Raw genomic sequence first — 18,770 nt, forward strand, 5'->3', positions numbered from 1 at the left:
CTTAATTATTGCAAAAAAATAATTGTCACATTGTCCCATTTTTCCCATTTCTATTTTTTTCTTTCAAATATGTAATTACATATTTTTAGTTTTAAGACTATAGTCTAGAAGACAATATTGAAAGATAAACATTTTTTTAAAAAATCTGACATGGACTTGGAACAAGAATCCTCTTTCCCTCACTGTTCTGGGATGTTGGACTTAAGTCATTGCAAAACTTGCAATGCATATGGGAAGTCTGATTGTTTTTCCCCACTGGCATTGTGCACTCTCTACATGTGTTCCGTGAAAGACATGAAACAAAAAGACAGGCATGTTTGTTGCTAAAGGAAAGCATGTTTGTGACTAATATGTTTGAGAAACCATTCAAGAACAATCCATTTTTTTTCAGAGCAACTGCTTCGTGATGCTGCCAAGGTCATTGAAACAGGGTGATCAATCATGTGTGTGTGGGTTATGGAAGATAAAGCTGATGAGGGACACAAGCTGCATCTGAAATTTGTAGTAACTATCCAACTTTTGGTTTTGTGAGGTCTTAGGAAATTTCAAGTCCATGTCAGATCACCTCATTTTTCCTGCTGTTTCTGTCCACAAGCAGGGCTCCTATATCATTTCAGCCAGGACGTTGTGCAGCCAAAACTCTAAGTGCTGTATTTGCTTTTTGTAGGTCCCCCAGGACTCATCAGTGGGACTTCCCATAAACTCCTTTGGGGAAAGGGCCAGGATAGGTGGGTGGGAAAAGGGAAGCTGTATTCTGGCTCCTTGCTCAGTTATTGCAAATTGTAGGCAGACTGCCAGGCTGATCAAAATGAGTATAAGCCCTTGACTTAAGCATTTCATTTTGCATGTATAACCACCTTTTCAGGTTTTAGGGGGAGATGAATATTCAGTTTACAAAATATGTAGGCTCCTTCCTTCTGATTTAGCTTAGCCTGCTTATGTGCATTTGTCTAGGGGAGAAAGAATGAAAAAGGATATTAAGCTCCTGCCAATAGGAATAGCATTCCTTAGGGAGGAGTTGAAATCATTGCTTTATACCTGGAGTTAATTTTGCTATAATTTTTATACTGTCTTTACCATGGAAAATTAAGAGTTTGTATTTCTTTTACCATTTATTATTTAATTATCCTTTAAAAGTTCTTAGATCCAAATCATTCTACGGTCCAATCATGCAGCTCCATTGATTTGCATTTTTAACTTCTGTATTTCTCATGAAGTAAATAGAAATAGTTATTTTAACCAATGTTAGTTGCCATGTACTTTCCCCCCCGGGGAAAATTTCCACTGAATACTCCATGGAGGGAATTTTCCTTACTTGGTAGAATATTTTTCAAGGCCCCAACACATAATTAGACTGCTGGGCTGATTTTAGATGTGAATGCCCAAGAATACATCCTTCGCCACCAGCCTGGTCCTCCCACCCTAGCCATCCTACTTAACAAACAAGAGAAAGTGGTAGCTTAAGGGTGTACCTGATTGTGAGTGATAAAACAAGCATATTATTTTAAAACTGCAGACAAAATGTCTACTTATTTGTTAAAAATGCAAACCATGTTTTTCTTTCCCAGGTTCATCTGATGTTTCCTGACCATGTCCCAAAGCCTTGTTGTGCTCCAACCAAATTAAATGCCATCTCTGTGCTATACTTTGATGACAGCTCCAATGTCATTTTGAAAAAATACAGAAATATGGTAGTGCGCTCATGTGGCTGCCACTAATATTAAATAATAATGGCAATAAGGAAAAGATCTGTATTAAGGTTTATGACTTCAATAAAAAGTATACTTTCAGACAAAAGGGGAACTTTTAAATTAGTCTGGCTCTTTTCATCTCTTTATGTACAATATCATGTATATAGCCACATTTATTTATTTAAAGGTATATATTCTCTTTTGTGGATGCCTTGTCAATAAAATCTATTTCATAGGTCACTATATCATACAATAAATAGATAGCCCCGTTAAACTGTCAATGGAATATGTAAAGTCCAATTCAATTGTGTTTCAATTTTTTTTTCATGTATAATTTTTATATAATTTTCTGAAATTAGAACTCCTGTGACTGTTAAATTCTGTTGAACGAAACGGAATGCATTTGGGTATGTTGTGCCAATGAAAACTATGATAGGATATTTATTTAGAAATAAAACTTAAAGAAATAATAACCCTAACAAAAAAGCTTGGATAAACACAATTTTTCTTGTAGAGTTTCTGCTTCATTAGATAAAGTGAAATGTTGAACTGGATTTGAATAAATAAACGGTAGGCAGAACATAGAAACTGAAAGATTGCACATCATTGTTATAACTGTTTGCTTTAACAGAATTGGTGTAACTGTAGGAGCATGTTCCTTCTTGGCTTGTGGCTTGTAGATTTTGCAAAGAGCTCAAAGCTTCAGGAATTCTATGGAGACAGACTTGAGCCTGTGTCCATAACTTTCCAAGTTAACACTACAAAATTGTAGTACAACCTTCTTACCTCAAGTAAATTATGTCTGCCTATTATCTAGAACACTACTGCTGCAGATTTTTTTTCAGATTTAAAAACAATCCAAAATAAAGAAACATTTACATGTGCTCCACTTCCCTCCCCATAGACAAGAGTCACTGCATGCATAAAATATACTGGAGCAAAGATGCCGACAGAGCCATTTTCTTTCGCTCTACTTTATAACTGAGTTTGCTGATTGATGTGATGCAAGGGATTTTATTTAGGGTAAAAGCACTGAAACTAAACTGGAGGAAATTACCAAAAATCCCAGAATGGCTATGACAGAATTGCCATTTCGAAAGAACAGCTGAAATCCATTTTTCATATCTTTGAGAACGAGCTCAATGAAAACCTTATTTTGTAAGGGGATTTTGTAAACCTTCCTCCAAGCACAAATAATTCCAAATGGGAAGGTCCTGTTGTGTGTATGTGCATGTGAGTTCTTTCCTCTGAAATTAATTTATTTTCTCTCTCTGCCTTCTAAGGCTTGCTTTAGCTTTATTTTTTTTTCAACACACACTGACTTTTTGAAGAATGACATTTAGTTGAATAACTTGCTATTTATGGTGGCTCCACAGTTAGGCTTTTTTTTTTTTTACAATTATGTAAAATATTCATAAAATATCGTTTATTAATCATCTTGTTAACATATCAGAAATAGCTTAAAAATGTTATGGGTTTGTAATTCAGGTATATTGCAATGTTGTTTTAAAATACAGTTTATCTTGAAGAAAATTTGATAATTATATTGGGGGGTACATTAAGTAATATATTTTTGAATTAATGGTGTACCATTGTAAGAGTAAGAAATGGAAGTCTATTATATTATTCTTTAAATGTGCTGTTTAAATGTATTTCTATATATTAAAATATATTAAACTTGTGATGCTAGTTTCTACTGTGCTTCTTGATTTGGTCCTTTATTTAAGGGTTACAAGCTATAAGAATGTCATAAAGAATAGCACATGTAAAATGTTTGTGGGTTACGTGATTCTTTATGTTGTTTTTGATTGCCAAAACTAGTTTTTGTGTTGTGGATATATAAGTTTCTATTAAAAGGGCAAAGCAGCAATCCAAAAATATTTTTTTTTCACAAATAAGTTCTTAATCTATTCAAGTAATAAAGACATCTTTAAAGTAAAAAAAAATGATTAGGATGGGAAAATATCTTGTTCTCTTTTAAGAAAAGAGTTGATTGATATTAGTGTTTTCATTTTCTCAAATTATAAGTACCTGTATGTTTATATGTTCTATTATATTCTCAATATTACCACTGTAGTTAATTATTGGTATTATTTTAGCAATGCTCTAGCTTTTTATTACCAGAAATCAGAAAAATTTGGCCTATTTTCATGAGGTTCAGTTACTCAGGTCATTTTAACTAAGTATGAATTAGATTTTTTGATTTGTGTTTGTTTTTAATTATTCTTTATATGTATTTTGTTTTATAAATGGGTCCTAATCCTTTTTGAAATAGAAAGACATGTATACAAATACGAAAGTTATTTAAAACTACAGCAATTGGGCCTCCCCAGTGGCACAGCGGTTGAGCGCTGGGTTGTGAAGCTGCCCGTGGCCTCTGCGGCGCCGGTTCGATCCCCGGCTGCTCCCAGGCCACCAGAGGAAAGTCCCACATGGCGCGCAGACCTCTCCTGCCGCCTGCTGCTCCCCTCAGCAGTGTACTTCGGTCCTTCTGCCTGTTCTGCTCCCCGCTCTGGCTCTGGTGAATTCTCTCACCCTCCCGCACTTCTGACTGTACCCAGTGCTTGTATAAATAAATAAATAAATCTAAATAAATAAATAAAGATAAATTTAAAAAAATAAAACTACAACAATTGTAAATAGTCTACATTGACTTGAAAAAAAATAAAATACAACAAAGAAAATCCAAAATTATATTTTTCTCAACTAAAGAACTGTCATTTTATAATCCCTGTATCACCATCATCAAATCTGAGCCAGAGTCTACTGGCTACTATACAGTCTGGCAAATATCATATCCCAAGACATTTAGAGTGAGTAATTAGCTTATGCTGCAGTTCCATTCAAGACATAAGAAATCCTCATTCCCAAACATAAGTAACTGTCTCCGAACCATTCAGTCAGGTGCTCAATCAATCATCCAGTCTCCATCTCAGATTACTTGCTTTACTGCTTTCTCTTTTGCAGGTTTTTCTTCTCTCTCCTTTTTTTTTTGGTCTGGAACTTTTTAAAGTTAGAAGTGAAGATGCCTTTGCTGATAAAGCAGATACATTGCTAAGTAAGTATGAACCTATGCATCTGTATTTTATCAAATTTGTTTAAAATCTTAACTCCAGAGAAAGTAGGAAAAGTGGCTATCAATGCCTGTATTTACTCATATTTAGGCAGAAAAATGACACTACATCCAAATTAGAAATTTAAAAAGAGCAAAGTTTCTACAGAAGTTACTTCAAAGTCTTGTAATGTTTGTTAAAGCTTGTTTGAAAGATAGGAATTTCAAAGACCATATAAACTAAATCATGTATAGGCTTTAAAATTTTCAAAGAAATTTGAGAAATTTAAAGCATGCACCTTAATCTTTGCTTATTAGTTTCAACTTCATGGAGGCAGGTAGCCTTAAATCAATCCTAAAAAGTCCATGTACATCCCAAATGGGGAGAAAATGGGGAGATCAGCTATAGCCTCAAATTTGCGGCTTAAAAACAGAAGGATCAGAGAGGTGAAACTGTATGAGCAGCCTAAGACTAAGCCAGTCTGGGAAAAGGACTTAAGTTGATGGGTTAGTGGGGTATGAGGAGTGATTCTTTACCAGGCTACTAGTAAGTATTGAAATAATTTAGAACCAACTTAAAAAGCTGGAATGCTTTCATTTTCTAGCTATAGAAAAAAAAAAGAATAATTCTAATCTTCGAGTCACATGGCCAATAAGATTCTTCATATATTTCTACTCTCTTCAACAAATCACATTTACACCCATACTTATATAAAAAAGTATATTTTATGTGTTTTCAAGGACAAAGTATAAAAACATGAATATCAAATATTTAAACCACTAGAATTTCTGGGAGGAAACTGTAATTCAAACTTTATTAAATGTCTTCAGTAATGACTTAGATGTCACTGAAGAGAAAAGTAAAGAGCTGGAAGATATATATGAAGAAATTATCCAGCGGCAGTGATAAGACAGATAAAGTGTTGAAAAAGTCTATTAGAACTTAAAATACATGGGAATCAAAGGCATTTCTAGCATCTGTTTAGTATTCCACTTAAATGGAGAGCTTTTTGGAGTAACAACTGACCTCTCCATCAAAGTTGACTTCTCAACTTGGAAATCAGTCAAAAGGTAATTAAGTACTATATGAAAATTTCTCAAGAAAAATAAGTTATTTGAAATTCTTTATTCAGCAAAACTACTTCAAAATTTAATGCAAAATAAAAATATTTTTTGGCAAATGAAAATTTGCCATCAATAGCAGAGCCATTGGTAAAGGTTTTACCTCTGAAAGAAAGAAAATTATCTCCAAAAGGCTAAATATATACAAAAATTATGAGCAAGAAAGTGGTAAACATGGGAGTCCACAAAATTGTACTAGAGAATGCTTGTTGATGTTAGTAACCCTGTCCTAGGTGTGCTACTTAGGGAAAGAAATAGTCTATATGGGTGCAATGAATCTCATCTCACAATTACCTCCTACGACTATTATTAAGTGAAAATACATTAAATAACTTTCTGTATCCCCAATACACTAATGCAGCTTGCTGGCCTTGATACCAGTTTTTCCGTTTGCCAGGAATGCCCTCTCTAAATTTTTCTTGCTGATACTCTATTGATTCCCTGAGGCCCTTCTCATTTGCTACTTCCTTCAGAAAGACCAAATACACCAAGCCAGATGTGCTTAATCCTCTAATAAACTACTGAAGCTCTCTTGCTTCTGAGACAGGCTTCACATTATGCTAGCTACAATTGTTATTTGGAAAATCTTATTCTCCTTGTGTGTTCTATGATGAAGACCTATCATATTCAATTATTTGTTAATTCCTTGAAAATATAGAACTATTCTCAAAGTTCTGTAAATTATTTGGAAATGAATAGAAAGTAGCTTTATTATTTTATTAGAAGATAAGCAGTGGATGTAATAGGGATACTGTTAAAATTGACATAGTGAGGGGAATAAATTCTTTATTTTATAATGAATGTCTCTAAGGAATCTTTCATATTTAGGACATTCTAACCTGGATATGCAAAGGGCACAATCTAAAGCACACCTAGTATACAGGAGGAAGAAAAAGGCCCCCATATTAGAAAGGGTTATCTCATTCATGTAGTGGTGATATAGAATTGAACATAGAGGCAGAAGAAATGATTCATATGGTTGTGGCTGGCATTTGTGAGACATTGTCAAACCAATGTGGCCATGGTAGTAAGCACTGGGGAGAGTGGAAGACTATGAGTTCAGGCTGATAATGGGTGAGATACTGTAGGGTCTTAAAAGTTAAGAATTTTGGCGAAATTTTACTCTGAGATGGAAAGCATCAGAATTTTTTAATAAAGAGGTTAAGATTTGTCTATTTTAAAAAAATATTGGCCATTGTGAGGAAGGTACTGGGTGGGAGAGCAAAAGCAGAAACAGAGATGATAATTGAGGGGATATTGCAATAATCTTGTGTTAGAGAATATGGTGACTAGTGTGGGGACTGTAGAAATTCTGAAAAGTCATTAGAATTTGGAAATATTTCAAAAGTAGAGTGCTGATGGGATGTTTGAAAAAAGTATGTGAATGATTATTCCCATTAATATGGCCTTAATAAATGGAAAGAAGGAGGAATTATTTATTGAGTTTCAGCTTAAGACCAGAGAGATTACTACAAGGAGTTGAGAGTTTAATTTCGAACATGCTATATTCTGAGTGATACATTCAGAAAGTGGTTAGAAATATGAACCCTAAGATTACAGGAAAGATCCTGGCCAGGGATGTAAATCTGAAAGTCATTAACATATGATGGCATTTAAAGCCGTGTAATTGATATGATCACCACTGCAGATACAGGGTTCAAGCAGTAAACGAGAATCCTTCTCTAGCTTTTATTACCACAGCTTAATCATGTCCGGGTCTGCCTATGGAAAACAAGGAATTGCATGAAGACAATCAACTTAGTTTTGCTCCTGTCTGAAATAGGACTTTACGGATCAGATTATCTCTGTTTATTGCATAAGGTCAATGGACTCCCTGTAAGATTTGCAGAAAATACCGTTCAGGTATTAGCTTATTAAAGCATCTTCATATAATTTTATTATAATAATGCTTGCTGTAAAATTAAAATAGTCCAAGGAACTTTGGGAAAGTAAAAATAGCAGTGGGAAAAAAATGTGAATGAAGTTAAATATCTGACATTTGTATAAAATGTCATTGACATAAATGTTCTATGAATGTGAGTTCTTAATAAAAAACAAAAAGTAATACATTATTATCCACCAACTCTATTTCTGTGATAAGATTGAAAAAAGAAGTTTAATGGTAGCATAAAAAGCTCAGGAGGGACCTAAAGAAAGCAACTCTGATTTGAAATATTGCTGAATATTAAAATGGTTGTCCAAGAAAAGATTGTGAAAAAAATCTTCATAGAAATGTCGATTTTTGGTCATCACTATCTCTCAGCATTGACAAGTTACTTTCCTCCTGCGAATCTTTCAAAAGTAAGTTCCTTTGTGTATTCTTAAAATATCCTTGGCTCACCCACATGCATTTTGGGCTGAGATGACAGCTATTTTCTGTTTTTAAAACTGAAACATCTTTGCTTTAGTTTTTATTTAGTAACAGAGTTTTCTTAAAAAAAAAAAACAGCATATACTATATTTACAAGAATTTACATCACAAGCCAACAACAAAGATGTTAGTCCCAAATTTTCTGGATGTTGTAACAGTGTAACTCTTCTGAAGGTGAACAATATTATTATCGGGCTAAGATATTTTATTTATCATTAGGCAAAATCATGCATCATGTGTTAATATTAATTAAAGACAGGATAGATGGATGATTTTAAATTTATCTATGCTGATTGCTCTTTAAAGGTTTGCCTCAACAGCCTGAAGAAGTCTTTTAACTATGCTCTGCATTTTATCTGTTTTTTTAGTCAGAGTTTTTAACTGCTCTCTCAGGGAGTGCTGTATCCTAGATGAGGTTGTGGGAGTTGATTTAGAAGAGCTTAGCCAAGTTTGTTGCATGTATAACTAAAACGAACATTTTAAAAAAGTCTGTTTTTTCACTTTTCCTTTCAAGCATCTCTTCACAAGGATGTGGCAAGCACCAAACAATTAGACCAAAAGGACAAATGCACAATGTTTTAAAATAAGTATACCAAACAGTTTATTCTAAGTTGTCTGTGAAGAAGAAAATGAAGAAAAAATTGTCATAATATTTGTCAAAAAGTTGTATAAATTAACATGTTATTCTCTGTTATCCAAAAAGAATGTAACTTACCTTGACAAAGACTGAGTTACTATTTACTAATTTTATGTGAGACACATGCTAACTACAAGGAGATAGAAACAAACCTATACATAAGTACAAGATATAGGAGTAGCCCAATAGAAAAATGAGTAAAATTTGAATAGGCTTATCCCAAAAAAGGAGAGGGTTATGGCCAAATAATACAAAAACAATGTTTAATTTCACAATAATGAAAAGGCAAATAAAGACTACAATGAGATAATATTTCACACCAGATTGGCAAATAGTTTCCCCCAAATTTAATATTGATTGTTGGAGAGAATATGGACTATTATACTGTTGAAAGTACAAATTGATAGAATAATTTAGTATACAATCTTAACATTTACATATTTACTTATATATAACCATTTAACATAATTCTGTAAGTAATAGTCCACCTCTTGGGAACACTTTAGGAGAGCTGAACTAAGAAATAATACACAAAGGTACATGACAAAAATTGTTCATGTCAGAAAGAAAAAGAAAAATACCGGATGGTCTCACTCATAGCATGAATTTAGAAAACCTAAATAAGAGACCAGGAAAAGGACTAATCAATGCAAAGTAATAATCAAAATCAAGAAGCAACTATAAACCAGAGATACACTGAGGGGGGGGGGAATTAGGGAGGGGCGGGGAGAGGAAGAACTAGAATCAAAATAAGGGGGGCGGTGCAATTGTATGGGGAATATAACCAAAATGAAAATGCATACATTGTACAAAGATGAAAAATGATTTAAGAATTATATAAAATAAAATATTAAAAACAAAAAAAAAAAACCCCAAAATTGTTCATGTTAACAAATAATAATCATGTATCTTACAACCAAATCCTGGACATGACACAAATGTTCATCTACAGAAAATCAACAAGTTTATCACATTATATAACTGTGAAAATTAATTAGCTGCTATTTTACCAAGTCTTACAACGCTGAAAAAAACCAAGTACATTGTGGAAGATTATACACAGTATGATATAACTTTTATACATTGCAAAATAAAATTAAACAATACATTTTTAGGCAAATACTTGTTTGTATATGTTTTAAAGAGTAACAAATAATGAAAAAAAATTCAGAATTCAAGATAATGGCCATTCCCCCAAAACTGATGATGGTGCTATTTTTTAAAGATTTATTTATTTATTTATTTATTTATTTATTTATTTATTTATTTATTTATACAAGAGCCGCGGTGTAGGGCAGAGGTGCAGGGGGTGAGAGGATTCACCAGAGACAGAGTCGGGGGCAAAACAGGCAGAGACACTGAGATACACTGCCGAGGGGATGGGAGGTAGGGCACAAGAGATATCTGCTCTGCCATGTGGGTCAGCTTCATAGTGCTGAGACTTAACCCCTTGAGCCCCAAGTAGTCCCCGGGGCTATTTGTAATGCTATTTTCCTAGTATAATTGGTAGTAAAATGGCTACATTTAAATATTTTTTAAAATTGTGTATATACATTGTGTATCAGCTTCTGTTGTGTAAAAGGATATCTCCACATCTTCTTACTACAATGGTTTTAGCTCACAATTCTGTGCATCAGCAATTGGACCAGACTCAGATATTATTTTTCTACTCATCTTGCTTGGCCTCATTTCTGCAACTGCAATCAGTTTGTGCATCTGCTGTAGCTCTACTGTCGGCCATTTCCTCGTTTACAGGTCTGGCACTCGTGCAGGGTATTGCACTTCTAGTTATAAACTAGAAGTGATAGGGCTGGTTAGGTCACAAGTCTCTAGCAGGACAATCAGTGGTCAAAAGATTCCTAGAAGTTGGAAAGCACCGCCTGATATGCAAACCCTTTTATAGGGTCTTGTAGCACAACTGCTATTGTCCCATAAGTCAAAGCAAGTCATAGGACCGAGGGCAGAGTCCATGTAGAAGCACAAATGTAAATAGGCAGGAACAAATTTAGGGTGTTACTGCAACAACAAAAAATGTTTTTGTTTTGTTTCCATTTGTTCTTCGACTATGGCTCCAGGGTGGAGGGAGAGAAAACCTCCGGCACATGCGCCTGAACTAGAGGGACTTCACAGAGGCCCCTCCAAGGCCTCTATCTGGATGTAGTGACTGCTAATCATGCCTTTTGAAGAGATACTATTCCAGCCTAGTCTGGAGTCCAGCCGCCTGTGGAGCTTGAGCAGCTGGAGCCAATCTTCCTGATGAGTTTCACCTGCTCTTCTAGAAAGTCAGGGAAGAGTTTGTGCAGACACCACCCAAGGTGCGCAGGTGCAAAGGGGCGGGGTTCACCCTCCTCCCCCAGTCCCGCGGCGTGCATGGCGTCCAGGCTTTTGCCCTGCTCACGTAGGGGCGCTTCTCTACGTGCTGGAAGAGGGAGCAGAGAGAGCAGGATGGGTTTTGTAGCTCGGCCTGCTCATGGATGAAGTGGCCCCTTCTTCTGGAGGCACGACTTCGCGGAGGGGACCGAAGGCTCTGGGCGAGGTAGGTGAGGGCAGCGTGCAGACAGGCCTAACAGGAGGGCAGTGGACCGCAGCCTTGGCCTCGCTCAGGGAATTTTGAGAAATCTGCTGGTTGACCTGCAATAAGGAACTAAACTCAAAAAGTGGTGGTGGCTGGTGCAGAAAGTGGCGGAGAAGTCGGTCCCATGAGTTGCTAATGAAGAGATGGGAGAGTGGCTGACGTTGGGGTTTGTTTGGTGCAAATATTGTTGAAGCAAGGGACAGATTTGTGAGAGCACGGCACTGCCCAAATTCATTTTTATATATTGCTTTGCATGTATGAAAGCTTTCTTAGTAAAATTTTTTAATTAAATAAGTGATTAGCAATTACAGAGAAACATAGGTAAAGGGTCAAGGATGTTAATGGAGGGTTATTCTGATTGAATTCATCAATTCAGATTCTAAAGCAGAGGAAATTTTTGACAAGAAACTTGAATATATAGGCTTAGGATTTTTTTTTAAGATTTTTTTTTTTATTTATACAATAGCTGGGGTACAGGCCAGAGGCACGGGAGGGTGAAAGGATTCACCAGAGACAGAGTGGGGAGCAGAACAGGCAGACAGACCGAAGGCGCTGCTGAGGGGAGCATCGGCGGAGACAGGAGAGGTCTGCCCCGCCATGTGGGAATCTCCCTGGCTGGCTGGGACTTGAACCCGAACTGCAGAGTCTGCAGACAGCTTCACAGCGCTGTGCTCAACCCACTGCACCAACGGGGAGGCCCAGGCTTAGGATTTTTGAGGTGAGAATACATTACAGTCCAACAGAATAAAAAACTGGAAGCAAGAAAGGGAATAACTGGAGAATGGTTTGTTTATTAAGTTATTAAAACTAGATTTAAATAACAGAAGTTGGGAACAATACCCTATGTGTGGGAAGGCATCAGATAGCACTGGGACTTGTATGTCAGAAGAAAATGGGTGAAAGATTTCCTGGGAAGTTAATAATAATAAAAAAAAAATGTGGAAAAAAAAAGCCAAACATGTAAAGGAATGATATACAGAAAATGAAGGAAGAATTTTGCTTTTCCCCCAAACCCCTCTCCTTTTTCTTAAACACATGGTGGTTCACTTGGAGATGGTATTTCCCAGGCCTTGTAGTTCTCCACAAGGAGTGGGAGTGAAGTGCAGTGATTTCTTCATTTGTATCAAGGAATTGGATTATTTTGAACTCCTCCTTCCTCAGGTTTTCACAGATGGGAGAACTTACTGTTTAGATAATGGTAGATGAATACCTTAATTTGTTCAAACTGAAAATAACTGCTGAAATTACTGAGGTTTTAATCTTTATTATTTACCTTCTGTCACACCAGATGTGTGTTTCTGTAGGGGCAGGAAGACACAGTGAAGTTTATCTATGATGCGAGCAGATGGGTAAAGTCCTGGAGCCCTCGGTGGCTTTCTCAGGCCTTTATTGAGCCTTTCCTAGGTACACTGGCAGGGTAGAGGCAGGAATGGGCCACAGTGCAGGTTTTCTGACCCAGCAGATGGGGTAAGGGGGGAGTCAGAGTCCTGGAGCCCTCGGTGGCTTTTGCAGGCTTTTATTGGAATTTTCCGGGTACACGGCAGGCAGGGGTGCTAGGGGGGCCAGGAGGCTGGCAGTCCTCCCAGCCCCCAGCAAATCCTCACTCTTTTTTTTAATATATGTGCTGCCGAAGCGAGCACAACAGACCTTTACTCTATCTGGGCTCTCTGGCGTTCTATTGGCTTCTGTTCTGTTTCTCTGCATTCTTGGCTTCTCTGTGACACCCCCCCTTAAAAGCCAGTCTTAGCCCAGGTGAATCCCATCTACCTATGCCCACTGCCTACTCCAGGTGCCCGCCATCAGGCATGCATTCAGGATCGCAGGGTTCTGTCATCTGTCCCGATGGCGGGAGGGCAGAAAAGCCTGATGCTTTTTACCTTACCCTACAGGCAGACAGGAGTGCGGAGGGTGGAGGAGGGGGGTGTTGGGAGGCAGGCAGGCCTCCCAACCCCAGGAAAGTCTTCACTCTTTCTGAGCTCTCTGGTGTTCTCTCTCTTCTGGTTCCTTCTCTGCTGGTGTCCCATTACGCCACCCTTATAAGCCCCATCTCAGCCCAGGTGTGCCCACCTGTGCATGCCCACACCCTACGCCAGGTGCCTGCCATCAGGCATGCGTTTAGGACCATAGGGATCCGTCATTAATGCTAATGGTGGGAGGGCAGAAAAACTTGACACTTTTTCACTTATTCTACAGTGTCCCATAAAAAAGATTTTGAAAACAAATGGGGCAATGCAATAAAGAGAACAATTTAGAAAGAAAAAATGATATGTAAAGATTTTCCTAGCCGAAATTTGGAGAATACGAATGGATTGAAAGCAGGAAATCCAGCTAGGAGAATGTTGTTGTCTTATTATTGCATTCATGCTGGTATGCAGTGGTGTCTGTAAGGCTCGCTCATCAAGAGTGCATGCTCCAGGGTAGGAGAAACAGAATAGGTATCAGTGGTATGATGGTATATGGAAACTGGACTTTTGGTCATGATCATGATTTATATGTAGATGTCAGACCATAATTCTATACATTTGAAACTTACAAAATGTTTCTGACCAACATTCCTTAGATTAGAAGAAGTAATAACTAGAAAGCGTGAACTTATTCTAACTCAAGGAAAAAGGAACTTAGTGAAATATCTTCTTCCTGAGCTTTTTACATCATTCTAGACTAAGAGATAACAAGTGAAGCCATGAGCTGTAGGAAGAGAAACTTACAGAAAATCACAACTGATCACGATATCAGAAAACATTAGGCATAAATTTGTTGGAGTGTTTCAGACAAAGTTGCAATTTAAAAAGTTTTAGTTTAGTGTTGAAAATTGCATTTTATTTTTTAAAGATTTGTTTATGTATATAAGAACTGGGGTACAGGCCAGAGGTGCTGGGGGTGAGAGGATTCACCAGACGCAGAGTGGGGAACAGAAAAGAAGGATTGACTGAAATACACTGCTGATGGGAGCAGCAGGCGAAACAGGAGAGGTCTGCTGAACCATGTGGGTAGCTCCCTAGCATGCCCAGGATCAAACTCATTCTGCAGAGGCTGCAGACAGCTTCATTGTGCTGTGCTTAACCCCTGTGTCACCACGGAGACCTGAGAGAATTGCATTTTAAAGGAAGCATCAATACACGTGAGATGAATATGTAGCATTATAAGAACTAGAGTATAAATTAATGGAAATGCATTGAATATAGTAACTAAAATATTACCAAGTTACATTTTGAAAGCATAATAATTGAGATCTTTGTACATTCCTAGATACAGAGGTGTTTTTCCTATAAGATATTTAAAAATGATAAAAATAAAAAAAAGATGTTTACGTGTTGGCCTTTGGTATTAACATTTCAACAAATAAGACCCCCAGATACCACATTTCCTAAATAATGTTTCAATTAGGCAGTTTAGAAGAGGTGTTTTCTGAGTCATGTTACAGCACAAGAGACTTGCTTATATTAAAACTATTTGTGACTGGTGTGGATAGGATATTTAACGGAAAAATGGTATTCCATTTTTTAAAATCAAACGTCATACAAACGTGATGGCTCTTGCAACCTGTGGGGTTAGAGAAGAAAAATGTGCACTCAAACTCCATCTGTGGCAGAGGAGTTTAGGATTGACTGTATTAAGAGATCCAGTTTTTTACCTTTCCATATTCCATACCCTTTGCCATTAGACTTTGAATTTCCTCTCACCAAAAAAGATAAATTGCATTTCTCCACTCCTTTCCTTTGAAGTTCAACACACAACTTTGACGAGTAGAAGGTGGGAAGATAGGATTTGCATGACTGGGCTTTTCTGTTGCACGTCTGCCATTACTATAGGGATATGTTTAAACTAACGTTCTGATACAGGAAAAGAATAAGAAACTGTTGGTGCTATGGATGCAGGGAAACATTAAGTCCAGTCAAGATCAAGCAGACTATCAAGTCTAGCCCAGTTTACATTAGCTGACCCACAGAATACCTGTAGAGTTGGGAATAAAGAAATGTTTATTCCTGTATGATGCTGATATTTTGTGGTTGTTATACAATGTTACCGTGGATTTAGTTTACTGATACAAAGCTATCAACATAAGATAGAATTTTGTTCCAAGGATTCTCTTCTCTTTTACAGTACAAAGAGACATTTGGTTGATAAAACAAAAGCCCCAAGTATGAGCATTTTTATGCTCTAATTTCTCAGAGATGTTAGTTCTGGACCATTACAGAGATCTGTTTTATATAGCTTATTTCTAGAATGAATACAAATGCCCAATATCACTCATATGTTTAATTTTTTTCATGGTAATTAAACTGAAGATATATTTTTAGGATCACATCTCATATTACATTATGAGGAAACAGAAAGAAACCAAGTTAATTTTGTTATACCTACCAAATAATTTTCATTGTGGTTATCAAATCACATTTAATTACTATAATAATATCTTTTAAACAGATAACATTTATTTCAGTTGGAATGATTGTGATCATATTCCTTAAACAAACAGCATTTACTTACAATTGGAATTATTTTCACAAGTACTTTTTCTTTAATTTTTAAGACAGGAAATTTATAGTACTATATCATATATTTTATTTTCAGTTCATGTGGCAATTAACATGACATGCATTTCTGTTGAAAGTTTCCATTTGTTACTATAGAAAGCTGATGGTGAAGTTATTTCTCAAGAATAATAAAAATTACCCCCCTTATTTTCTGTTGAGAAAATAATTGCTTAGTGATGATTTAAAAAAAAAAGGACCATATTTTCATTTAATTACATGATGAAGGATCCTGATACTGAGTATCTCTTATTTGCTGATATAATTTATGAAAATCTGTGTAGATGTTGGCCTATAGTTCTTGTATATTCTCATAACAAAGTTATTTCTTACATAAATAGATAATTATTCTATCATGGGATCATATGATTAAAAATTCATTTTACAAACCCTTATAATTGGAACCTTCTAAGGAGCATATCATGGAGACTAAAATACATTAGAAAAGTACTTACTGCATTATATCCTTCAAGATTTTTTTTCAGAGTAGAGAGATTAAATTCCTCTTCTCCGGTCCCCATAGATCTTCCTGAGTGTTTCCTTCATAGAATACAATACCAATTTTCTGGTTGCTTTTCTCCCACATATCTGGAAGATTAAGATTCCTCAATTCTAGTTTAGACATGCTTGCAGGGACCTTGATACCAGAAATTCCTTTTGTCTCTTCCATGTTCTGCCACAGCTACTAAATATCATATACTGCTGGGTGCCACTTTTTTTGTCCTTTCTTATTATATTTACATATTCATAGTGTGGTGTCATTTTTCATTGTGTCATCTTTGATCAAGTAATATATTTCAGTTTCAACAAATTACTTACCTTGTAGATATAGTTACAGTTATCGTCAAATAAGAGGGAACACTCCTAAACCCATTGTCCTGATTCCAAAACTAGACAGGTGCAACACACAACAACAAAACTACAATTGATATCTTTAATTAATATGATGCAGAAATCGTCAACTAAATACTGTTAGGTCAAATCCAGCAATACATTAAGAGACTCACACATCATGACTAAGTGGTATATAATCTAGGGATGCAAGGATGGTTCAACAAATGCAAATAAATCAGTGTAATTCACCATTTCAACAAATAGAAATAGAAATATCACATAATTGTATCAATAGAGGCTGAAAAAAAGTAGTTACAATGTAACTAGATTAGTTTGGTAACTGATCATAGAAGCTATACAGTAAAGAAGATATTTTTGTATAAGTGGATCATTTGGAGCCACTTACTGTACTTTTCTTGCCCAGGGCTCAATTCTCAAGGACTTATTCTTTATAATATTATATTGAATCCATGACTACCTTGTTCTTCATGGAAGTCCAGGGAATAGCATTTTGTCTGTATTTCTATAGCAAAATTCATTAGCAACAGCAATAATAAACAACTTCCAATAGAAGCATCATTAATAAAATATTCATACATGGTTAAAATCTATATGCCATATAAAACCAATGAAAGGGGATCTCAATAAAAAATGTATTAGCAACCTTTATATTAGCAGGGGGGAAAATGCTGTATGTGCTGAAGAGGAGGATGTTAAAAGCAATAGAAAAGGAGCCATGAAATACTGATAAATGAGCTATTTTTTTCTTTTAATTTTTAAATTTTATGTATTTTACATCATTTTTCATTTTTGCACAATGTATGCATTTTCATCTTGGTGTGTCTCAGGTTTATAGTTGTTGTTGATTTTGATTTTTACTTTATTATTATTATAACCACTATGCAGAGCTGTGTGGCGATTCCTCAATCTGCTAAAGATGGAGCTTCCATATGATCCAGCAATTCCACTCTTAGGTATTTACCCAAAGGACATGGAAACATTAATTCAAAAGGGCACCTGCACCCCTATGTTTATAGTAGCACTATTTACAATAGGTAAGCGATGGAAACAACCCAAATGCCCCAAAATAGATGACTGGATCAAGAAGATGTGGTACCTATACACAATGGAATATTACTCAGCAAACAAAAAAGATAAACTCATGAGCTTTGTATTTTTGCAAAGTATTTCAGTTTGTGGTTTAATTTAGATGAAGATTTTTTTTTAGAGTTATTTTATTTATACAAGAGCCGGAGTACAGGCCAGATGTGTGGGAGGGTGAGAGAACTCCCCAGAGACAGAGCGGGGATAAGAACAGGCAGACTGACGAAATACACTGCTGAGGAGAGCAGCGGGCGAGTCAAGAGAGGTCTGCTGCACCACGTGGGTCACCTCCCTGGCCAGGATTCAAACTCGTGCTGCAGTGGCTGCGAATTGCTTCATAGGTTGAATCTTAACCCCCTGCTGTACCAGGGAGGCCCCTAGATGAGACTCTTTTACAAATAATGTAAAATTTTCACAACTTTTGGCTCACTAAAGAGATCAACTTAATCACAGTTTCTCTCACCTAAATTTCAATATATATATAACTGATTTGGCAGAACTATAGAGCTGATTCATAAATATTTTACTAGACCCTGAAGCCTCAATTTTACCCAGAATCGCTAGATACAATTTCAACTCCAGGAAAATTAAGTATATATGGCTTGGATTTAGGGTTTCAACTTTAATATCTTCAAGGGAAATCCTTATAGTTAAAAATATATGACTTTCAATTAATCATACAAAATATAAGACATTGAGTTTTTTTTTAGTTTGAACATAAATGAGTGTAGTTTATAATGTAGTTTTACTTTGTGAAAGGAATCCTTATTTTGAAATTAACAGTTCTAAATCTAAGATTGCATAAAGTGTCAATATGAAAAATAAATTTCAAAATTTATCATTTTATTT

The 18,770-nt window shown here is 36.0% G+C and overlaps 1 protein-coding gene across 2 annotated transcripts in view; it reads left to right on the top strand.

Moving 5' to 3' along the window:
• The window catches only part of BMP5 (bone morphogenetic protein 5), a gene marked incomplete at its 3' end in the record, with an annotated part of 108,278 nt that extends 106,560 nt beyond the window's left edge, over window positions 1-1,718 (top strand). For both annotated transcript variants that reach the window (XM_084256936.1, XM_084256937.1), the window contains one exon: window positions 1,569-1,718. In XM_084256936.1, coding sequence (XP_084113062.1) covers window positions 1,569-1,718 — 150 coding nt within the window. The remainder of the gene's footprint in view (window positions 1-1,568) is intronic.
• Window positions 1,719-18,770: the final 17,052 nt, after the last annotated feature.

This window comes from Talpa europaea (assembly GCF_964194135.1).
Source record: "Talpa europaea genome assembly, chromosome: 2".
In the NCBI taxonomy this organism is placed as follows: domain Eukaryota; kingdom Metazoa; phylum Chordata; class Mammalia; order Eulipotyphla; family Talpidae; genus Talpa; species Talpa europaea.